The following is a 10,990-nucleotide window of genomic DNA, read 5'->3' on the forward strand; positions in this document are numbered from 1 at the left end:
CAAATCAGTAACAAAAATAAAAAAAAATTTTAAAAACATATGAACTAATTTTATTCCTAATAAATTTATTTATCCCTAATGATCAAACCTGAGGCAACAGTGGTGAGGAAAAACTCCCTCAGACAACACGAGGAAGAAATCTTAAGAGGAACCAGACTCAAAAGGGAACCCATCCTCATTTGGGTGATAACAGATAGTGTGATGATAAACAACTCACTTCTATAACTGTGTCCTATTGAGTCACAAAGTACAACTGTGTAACTGCTAGCATACCTCCAGAGTCTGTTCAGCAGGCCAGCATATCTCCAGAGTCTGATCCACCCCTACACACCAGCCAGATCCCTACGCTCCCCTACTACTGGTTGCGTGGCCCCTCCTCCTCTCCAGCCTGCTCAAGACTGCTGTCTGTCCTGGTTCCCTGTTGGTGGAATGACCTTCCCATTGAGGTCAGAACTGCCGACTCCCTGACCACCTTCAAGTGTAGACTGAAGACTCACTTCTTCAGGCTGCACCTCTCCCCTTCTTCCCTGCCCACTGTGTAACTGTGTTTCGGTCTAGACCAACCCAGGCTGTGTACTGTCTAGCCTGGCGTTAGCAGTTTTGAATTCTCTTAGTTGTACTTTATGTGGTTGGTTTGTTTCCTTGGCTGTTTGAGCATTGGTACTTCAACAGAATATTACACTTGGTATTGTTGTCACTTGTTCAGTTGGCACTAGAACTTTCTTGTCTAGAAGTTCAGCACTTCATGTACCTGACTTTTGCATTCGTTGTACATCGCTCTGGATAAGAGCATCTGCTAAATGCCATGTAATGTAATGTGTAACCAGGAAATTCATTATAATTTTAACATGAAGTGTATTTTGTTGAAGTTATCAACAATTTACTGATGGAGACATGAGTGTAAAACTGTTCATGACCTTCCCATTGCAGTCCTAAAGTTATCATGGTGAATGTGGTCCTAAACTATCAGAGCAAAACTGTCCAGAGCCATCTTCATGTGTCTTTCACAAAGGCTTAGTGTGCAAAGGTCTGACAAGATTTTATAATTCCTTTTGTTTCTGTCTTCTTTAACATTTTATTTTTTTAAAGTGACACAACAAACAGAATAAAAATTATGCTCAACAACCAGATCTACAAGAGATCTGAACAGCCCATTACTACCACCCAAATGGATTCATGAGCCCTTGGTTCACACCTTTGGTTTTGTGACCAGAGCTGAAACTATCACCTTTCATCATTGACACACAAGCACTTTAACATTTTATTTTGAAAATTTGAGTATCTGTATCAGTACTCAATGCAAAAAACATGTGTACTCAATGCAAAAAGGATGTGTACTCAACTGAGATTCCATGTGAGCTTTATTGTAGGCATGTGGGAAAAAAACAAGAGAACATAATAGCATGAAACTTAGCAGCATTCCTTGGCTGCTTCTGCTTTGACAGGCTCACGTTCACACTTGTACACACACACACACACACACACATATCTCTTTAATATAACAGGGAAAATAGGTGTTAGATCTGACATGCTAATCAACTAATATACATATACCACCCTCGTGCTGCAGACTCCAAGAAATCACAACCCCACCTGCCACAGAACCTCAACACAGATCAGGGAGCTGCCCGGGGGTGGGGGAGCCCACTAAGTAGCACCAGAGAGTGAATTCCACCTTCTTGTTGGCCCAGACACTCCTTCTCAGTGGTACTTAGACACCCATATTGAGAGCTTCCAATTGATGTATAACATCAAGCAGAACTCAACATCCACCACCTCGGACAAATTGGCCCCCAGCCTGCTGGTATGCAACACAAAAAAAGGAAAGTTAGAAAAGTGGAGCAGATTGCCCCCACAGAGAGCAGCTTTAACATGTATGAAGTTATGAAGGAAAGATCAGATGATGTGTGAAGGATTGGATCTGGTGTCCCGAGTCTCATTTTATGTATATAAATGTGTGAAGGATTGGATCTGGTGTCCCTAGTTGTAGTTGAATGGTTCGTGTTGCTCTGAATGACAAGGAAGAGAATGTATGCCAAGTTTGCTGTCTGGTACTCCTGGCTATAGATGGCTAAACCCCCTTTTACACAGCCTGTACTTCATTCTGCATCAATGTCCTGTATATCCTCTGAGCCAGAACCATTGGGAGTTACAGAGTCAGAGTTGGTGTCAGTGTAAAAGGGACAGCCGGCACAACGGGACGGGGGTGTGATGTTTTTGACATTGACATTCTTCTTTCTGAAGCCAGCGCAAATTCAAATGTCTTCATCTCTGGCATTTTTCCAGTTGAGAGTACGTAGTTTGCGAGTTTGCTGCCTCTTCTCCCTGGCATTTTCTTTCTTTTTTTTTGTTTTCTTTACTGTGCTTCTGATTTTTGGCAATGTGTTGCAAATCCATCTTGTTTCTTTTTGGTTTATTTCAGACTCATCTTGCTTGGTTTTGACACTGACTTTTTGCAATCACCTGTAGCTAATCTGCCTGCGAGCCCCCGCTTTCTTTCCACCCGCTTGACTTCAGTAGTGGTGAGTTTCCACCATTTACTACGCTGTTGCCTTGTTTTATGTGCTGGTTAGTCAAATTGCTTCCCTGCACTGTACTCTGGGTGTGGTACCGCTGGTGTTTTGGCTCCATTTATGAATGAAGAAACTCAGTCGTCCAGGTACATAGTAATCTGTGGTTGGTTGAAGAGAGCAACTGGACTTACTTGACGATTCTTGAAAACGTTTCGCCTCTCCTCCGAAAGGCATCCTCAGTTCTGTCTGACTACTAGGGAGTATCCAATATTTATTCTCTCATGGATCATCATAGAATTCGAATCAGAATGCTGATGGCTGCATTGTGGGCGGCTGATAAGATGTCATAGACACCCACCTCTGTTCAATGATGGTCGTTCCAGGTTGACAAAAATGAACGATCCACTCTGGCTAAGATGTCTGCCAGTTTTCTGGAAGTCCTCTCATACTCCCGCACCAGTCGAAGGGATCTCATCCCAAAGTGCGTAGAAACATATCTGTGAAGAAACTCAGTCGTCCAAGTACATAGTAATCTGTGGTTGTTGAAGAGAGCAACTGGACTTGCTTGACGATTCTTGAAAATGTTTCGCCTCTCCTCCAAAAGGCATCCTCAGTTCTGTCTGACTACTCGGGAGTATCCAATATTTATTCTCTCATGGATCATCATAGAATCTGAATCAGAATGCTGATGGCTGCATTGTGGGCAGCTGATAAGATGTCATAGACACCCACCTCTGTTCAATGATGGTCGTTCCAGGTTGACAAAAATGAATGATCCACTCTGGCTAAGATGTCTGCCAGTTTTCTGGAAGTCCTCTCATACTCCCGCACTAGTCGAAGGGATCTCATCCCAAAGTGCATAGAAACATATCTGTGAAGAAACTCAGTTGTCAAGGTACACTGAGTACTTGTTAAAGTAATGGAGAGAGTTGTAGCTTCTCTGCTAAGCCACACTGCAAAGCCACCTTAGCCTAACGCCGCTCATAAATGGAGCCAAAACACCAGTGGTACCACACCCAGAGTACAGTGCAGGGAAGCAATTTGACTAACCAGCACATAAAACAAGGCAACAGAATCTGGAAGAATCTCTGTGCGCAAGGGTCAAGGCCAGAAAACCATACCGGGTCCCCGTGATCTTCGGGCCCTTAGACGGCACTGCATCACATACAGGCATGCTTCTGTATTGGAAATCACAAAATGGGCTCAGGAATATTTCCAGAGAACATTATCTGTGAACACAATTCACCGTGCCATCCGCCGTTGCCAGCTAAAACTTTATAGTTCAAAGAAGAAGCCATATTTAAATGTGATCCAGAAGCGCAGACATCTTCTCTGGGCCAAGGCTCATTTAAAATGGACTGTGGCAAAGTGGAAAACTGTTCTGTGGTCAGACGAATCAAAATTTGAAGTTCTTTATGGAAATCAGGGACGCCGTGTCATTCGGACTAAAGAGGAGAAGGACAACCCAAGTTGTTATCAGCGCTCAGTTCAGAAGCCTGCATCTCTGATGGTATGGGGTGGCATTGGCAGCTTACACATCTGGAAAGACACCATCAATGCTGAAAGGTATATCCAGGTTCTAGAGCAACATATGCTCCCATCCAGATGACATCTGTTTCAGGGAAGACCTTGCATTTTCCAACATGACAATGCCAAACCACATACTGCATCAATTACAGCATCATGGCTGCATAGAAGAAGGGTCCGGGTACTGAACTGGCCAGCCTGCAGTCCAGATCTTTCACCCATAGAAAACATTTGGTGCATCATAAAACGGAAGATACGACAAAAAAGACCTAAGACAGTTGAGCAACTAGAATCCTACATTAGACAAGAATGGGTTAACATTCCTATCCCTAAACTTGAGCAACTTGTCTCTTCAGTCCCCAGACGTTTACAGACTGTTGTAAAGAGAAAAGGGGATGTCTCACAGTGGTAAACATGGCCTTGTCCCAACTTTTTTGTGATGTGTTGTTGTCATGAAATTTAAAATCACCTAATTTTTCTCTTTAAATGATACATTTCCTCAGTTTAAACATTTGATATGTCATCTATGAAAAGAGGAAGGGGTCCTTTTTGTGGTCCTCTTAAAGTTCCTCTCAAAATTTCTTTGTCATGCTGTCTCATGGAGTTTTTCTTCACCTCTGCCATTTCTGGCATGTTATCTAGAGATCAGAGTCAACACCTGGACTTCTATAACACTGATTTGTAACAATGTCTATTGTTAAAAGTATTATACAAATAAAATTTAACTATAATGCTACACTATATTGTATTCAGCAGGAGGTGTTGAGTTTTTCCCCATTACTGTTGAGGAAGTGTTTTGCTATAACCTCATTCCATGTTTTGTGATTTTGTTTTGTCAATCGTGTCATTCCTTTCATGAAGATAATTGCATGCTATGCGCTTCAACAGGATTATGTTGTTGTGGGTGATTTCCAATGATATAGGTCTGACACATCAGACCAATGGAAGACTGAGTAGTTATAAAAGCATGTCAAGGAAGAACAAGAACACCTTCCAAGTGACACAGACAAGACAGAGGGCTGAATGCAAATATGCTGAAATTTCAGTGTGTGGTTTTGGCCTTGGTCTTATATTTAACAGGTAAGGTATTATTACTTTTAGCTGATAAATGTTTCTCTATTTATTTTTGCTTGTTTGCTTGAGTAAAGTAGATCAGAGTACAGGAAAACAGAGTATTAAATTATGTTGCCAGCAAAATGTAATTCAAATGAATTTTAAACAGATTCAAAACTTTTGTGTCTTACTAATGAGAAAGGGCATTCTTTACAAGTTATCTGATCACCAACTTACTAAATATTGATGGATTTTATAGTGACATTGTATGTATTCATTGTAATTTACAACAGCATCAGAGTCACATTTTGTAACATATTCTTTGTGATCCTTTCACACGACAGGTTGTCTTTCACAACTCAATGGTAAGTACTTATCTTAATCTTAAGCCATGTTAAGTTCTGTTCTGTTCTACTCAATCATTGAAAAGAAAAAAAAATACACATGTGTAATTGAGTTTTTCCTTTTCTCAGTATGTGGTCGTGCACCTTTTAATACCCGTATTGTGGGTGGACATGATGCTTCAGAAGGGTCATGGCCATGGCAGGTTAGTTTACAGAGGCCTGGTAAACGTGGTGGCCATTTCTGTGGAGGATCCCTCATCAACAAAGACTGGGTTCTGACATCAGCCAGCTGTTTCTCCAGGTTAAATTCACACACATTTCTGCAAATAACACTGCACTGACACAACTCAAAGAGCTGACGGAACAAATAACCGAACATCTTTCTTTCTTTCTTTCTTTCTTTCTTTCTTTCTTTCTTTCAGGAAAAGAAATTCTGCTGTGATTGTGTATTTGGGGAAACAGACTTTGAATGGCTCCAATCCCAATCAGATTACTAGACGTATTAAAAAGGTGATTCTTCACCCCAACTACAACAGCACAACCAAAAACAATGACATTGCGCTTCTGCGTCTGCAAGCTTCTGTCACCTTCTCAGACTACATCAGACCAGTGTGCCTAGCTGGACAAGGCAGCAGTTTTTTTGATGGCACCATAAGCTGGATCACAGGCTGGGGAAGCATTAACTTGCCAGGTAAACTACAGACACAAAACCATGGATCTGTACATATGAAATATAATGAATGTGTTCTCTTTAGAGTAACACCAAAAGTCATCAGTAACTGACCATGAGTAGTGTCTGAGAGAAAACATTCTGGAGTGTTTGAATTGGGAAGTGTTTAGGCAATACTTAAACAGCCTACAGGTCCTAACAAGCTGACCATTAAATCATAAATGTAACATGTCTGGGGCTGGAACAACTGTATATCAGAAGAGGTTTCCATGCATTTCTCTATCTGGCCTGTCTCCTCCTAATTTCCAAAGCTTATGAGTTGGAGTATTGCAAATAGTTGCTTTCTGTGGTCCAGCAGTCAGTTGCACCAGTAGAACATAAGTCCAGTGAGGCTATACCACTGTACATTGTATGTTTGAAATGGAAATAATTATATTACACTAAAAAAATGATTGGAAGCATAGTAATGTAGATGGTAGCATTGCTGCCTCACAGCTCCAAGGTTCCCAGTTCAATCCTGAGCTCTGGGGAAGCCATAGCCTAATGCTTAGAGAAGCAGCTTTGGGACCAAAAGGTTGCTGGTTCAAATCCCTGGACCAGGCACCTAACCCCAACTGCTCCCTATGCTGCTCTGTGTATGTTGTACATTGCTCTGGATAAGAGTGTCTTCTAAATGCAATGCATTCCAAAATCATGTAGGTAGGTGTAAATGACTGTGTGTGCATGGTGTCCTGTGACGGGCTGGTGTCTTGTCTTGAGTGAATTCTCCAACTATAAACCTAGGATATTAATTACATGACCCTGACCAGAATAAAGCATTACCAAAGAGGAACAAATTAATGAATTGAATTCTTGGGGAAAAAAAAAACAAAATATGGCCATTAACACTTTCCTGTGTCTTGTCTCAATCATGTGTGTAGTGTTTCCTCTTTATGCCAGATTGTGTTATAGATTTGAAAACATTTTCATCTTTGATATCTTTATATATGACTGGTTGTGAAGAATTTTAAGTGTCTGTGGTGCAACTGGTATTCCCTATTGTTCTAGTTTAAACGAACTCCTCTAAAGGCATGGTTTTTGGTCCGATTTTAATCCCAGACTTGCAATCAAACTGTCTCAGCTGATCTCTGAAACTAAGTTTTGGGTTTGGGAAGTCAGAAGTGGGCTCCATTAGGCTGTTGTAACTACACAAATGCATACAGACAGATATATGAATATAAGCTGATACCTTTTTCATAGATAATGATGTTTATGTGTGATTGTTTGTGTGTAGTTCCTTCATCTGGTGTGCTTCAAGAGACAATGGCGCCGATTGTTAATCCATATCTTTGTGATTATCTAACGGGTCCTGGATCCATTACCGCAAACATGATCTGTGCTGGTTATCTACATGGAGGCCCAGATACCTGCCAGGTACACACAACATTGTGGAATATGAACAAATATCTGAATAATATAACCTTGATCAACCTTCTTGTGTGAATGCATAATAGAATTGTGTGTGGCCCTTTGCATCATGTCTACAAAACACAGATTACAACAAAACTTTTCTCTTTTGAAAGGGGGATTTTGGTGGTCCGATGGTGACTAAGCTGGGTGCGGCCTGGATTCAGACTGGTATCACTAGCTGGGATAAGGGCTGTGCTCAGCATAGCTCACCTGGTGTGTATACTCTGGTGTCTCAGTACCAGATTTGGATATCCAGCATCATCAAAGAAAACCTTCCTGGATTTGTCAGGTAAATTATTTGGTCATGATTATATATAATAAATTCAGGTCATGATTCACTGACTGGCTTTAACAGCAATCCACTAAATCTTGGTCATAATGTGTTCTTGTGTCTTGGCAGGTATGAACATGGTGGACTGACTGGTAGAAGGACTGATGGATCAAGAAGATAGATCGATTTATTCGATTGATTTACTTTATTGATCGCAAGTTAGGAAATTGTCTTGTTGCAGCAGCAAGTTATCAGACATGTGAAAGGAAAAACATAAAATAGATTTTTTTTTAAAAATCCCAAGAACAAGGCGACTTTACAATATACAGATAAAAAGTAACAACTTTATATATATAATATATATAAAGTGTGTGTGTGTGTGTGTGTGTGTGTGTGTGTGTGTGTGTGTGTGTGTGTGTGCACTTTGTACATGTGAATGTGCATTAATAGTGCTAAAAACAAGAACTGTGATAAACGAAGATAAAAAATGTGCAAGAGTGGCAGTATTGAAAGCATTTTCATTTAACAACAGCATTTGAGATTTTTTTTTACTACAGCTGTGTATATTTATTTTTTTTATTTTTTTACTGGAGATGAACAAAACTTTTGATGTATATTATATTTAAGAATGTATCTTATATTTAAGAAGCTTTGTAATTATTATATAATTTGTGTATTTAAAATAATTAAATTTCAGGCACATGAATGAATGTCTCAGTTGCTGCGTCTTTATTTCAGTTGTGGACTTATTTGGGATAAATTAAATTTTGCCTCAAGCAGATCCATTTCTAAAGCTTTTTACTGCAATAAAAGTATGACTGCCTTTGTGGATTAAGACTTTGTAAAAGGGCGAAAGGACATGTCTACCACAGGGCTATGCTCCCAGTCAGCCAACATTTGTGAACAGATATGAGGGGAGAGATCAAACAAAGAACAATTACAAACAACCCCATGAAAGGTACAAAAAAGAGACAGTGTACCCAACCTGGATTGTCCACAGGCAAGCATTTGGTGACTGGGTCACAAACACAACCAGGTGTCCCTCAGCCCACAGTGGTGACATGGAATCTTGTTGCGAGATGAAGGGCATCAGCCATGCATTAGACTTAAGAAAACTAGATATTGTTAGAAATTTCAGTGCCATGATGTATATCCAGTACCAGTGAAAAGTTTGGCCACACCTTCTAATTCAGTTGTTTTCTTTATTTTTATTAATTAAGACACTTCATGTATTAAAATAACGATGGATGTTGTTTCTCTTTATTTAGTTGTTCGGTTCTTGACTTAATATGAATTACTACAGTTGTAGAATTGGGCTATTTACTACATTTTTATTATTTACTATTTACTGTTTGATCTTAAACACATTAAGAAGGCAAGAGACTCATCCACTAATTACGTTTTGACGAGGCACACCTGTTAATTGAAAAGCATTCCAGGTGACGACCTCATGAAGCTGGCTAAGAAAATACCAATAGTGTGTACAGCGTCATCAAGGAAAACACTGGATACTTTGAAGAATTGAAAATATCAAACATGTTTTAAACACTTTTGTTTACTATATAATTCCATTTGTTGGAATTCTGTATGTATGGAATTGTAACAGTTCTAACGAAGGGGTGGAGCACAGAGGACGGCAGGACAGAGATGAGGTTGGTTAATATGGCGTTTATTGCTACACTTTTCAGTGAACAACTTCCCACTCAGACACACACACACACAACCGGAGTCTGGTCTGGAGATGAGCTACCTCCGCTCTCACTCTCCCTCCTCATATAGGGCGCGGTCACTGGGAAGACACACAAACACAGGTTAATTGCTCTCAGGTGAAGTGATTCTGCCACTTACCTTCCCTGACTCTGCCCTCCTGTCACAGACCGGCGCTTGACCACGCCCCCGCTGCCACATACCCCCACCGCCCGACTCAGGCCGGGCGCCCGTCCGGCCTGCAGCCGACTCCCCCCCGCCCCTTGACGGGAGAGGAAGTCCGCCACAACCATCTGTGCCCCCGGCCTGTGGACCACCTTGAAGTTGAAGGGTTGGAGTGCCAGATACCAACGGATGATCCACGCGTTGGCATCCTTCATGCGGTGGGGCCACTGGAGGGGCGCGTGGTCCGAACAGAGGGTGAAAGGGCGCCCCAGCAGGTAGTAACGGAGGGCGAGGACCGCCCACTTGATCGCCAGGCACTCCTTCTCAATCGTGCTGTAGCGCCCCTCACGCACTGACAGCTTCCGACTGATGTAAAGGACCGGGCGGTCCTCCCCCTCCACCTGCTGGGACAAAACGGCCCCCAGCCCTCTGTCCGACGCATCCGTCTGTAACATAAAAGGGAGAGAGAAGTCAGGGGAGTGTAAAAGTGGCCCCCCACACAGTGCAGCCTTTACCTCAGAGAAAGCCCGCTGACACTGCTCTGTCCACTGGACCGGATCTGGTGCTCCCTTTTTAGTGAGGTCAGTCAGCGGGCTGGTGACGTCCAAATAATTAGGTATAAACCTACGATAATAGCCAGCCAGCCCCAGGAACTGTCTCACCCCCTTTTTGGTCTTGGGCCTCGGGCAGGCCGCAATTGCTGCGGTCTTATTAATTTGGGGACGCACCTGCCCGTTGCCCAAGTGGAAGCCCAGATACCGTACTTCCACCCGCCCAATCGCACACTTCTTTGGGTTGGCTGTGAGACCCGCCCGCCTCAGCGACCTAAGGACGGCCCTTAGGTGTTCCAAGTGCCTCGGCCAGTCATTACTATATATGATGATGTCATCCAGATAGGCAGCCGCATAGGTGGCGTGGGGGCGGAGGACCCGATCCATCAGCCGCTGAAACGTAGCGGGTGCCCCAAACAGCCCAAACGGAAGTGTGACGAATTGGTGTAACCCAAACGGTGTGGAAAAGGCCGTTTTTTCTCGGGATAGTGGAGTCAAGGGGATCTGCCAATATCCCTTCGTCAAATCCAGTGTCAAATAAAAGCGAGCCGTGCCTAGTCGATCGAGCAGCTTGTCAATACGAGGCATTGGGTACGCGTCAAATTTAGACACCGCGTTGACTTTCCTATACTCCACACAAAACCGGACCGACCCGTCGGCCTTGGGTACCAAGACCACCGGGCTGCTCCAGTCACTGTGGGACTCCTCGACGATGCCCATTTCGAGCATGGTCTGAAGTT

The 10,990-nt window shown here is 42.5% G+C and overlaps 1 protein-coding gene across 1 annotated transcript; it reads left to right on the plus strand.

The window, feature by feature from the left end:
- The first annotated feature begins 5,042 nt into the window (after nt 1-5,042).
- On the plus strand, nt 5,043-8,537 carry LOC132885499 (serine protease 27-like). Its single transcript, XM_060920214.1, has 7 exons — nt 5,043-5,120; nt 5,438-5,458; nt 5,567-5,738; nt 5,860-6,128; nt 7,381-7,520; nt 7,670-7,845; nt 7,957-8,537. The coding sequence occupies exons 1-7, from the start codon at nt 5,072-5,074 to the stop codon at nt 8,006-8,008; spliced, it is 879 nt and encodes a 292-aa protein (XP_060776197.1). The 5' UTR covers nt 5,043-5,071; the 3' UTR covers nt 8,009-8,537.
- The last annotated feature ends 2,453 nt before the right edge of the window (nt 8,538-10,990 follow it).

The sequence above is a fragment of the Neoarius graeffei genome, chromosome 4 (genome assembly GCF_027579695.1).
Source record: "Neoarius graeffei isolate fNeoGra1 chromosome 4, fNeoGra1.pri, whole genome shotgun sequence".
Lineage (NCBI taxonomy): Eukaryota > Metazoa > Chordata > Actinopteri > Siluriformes > Ariidae > Neoarius > Neoarius graeffei.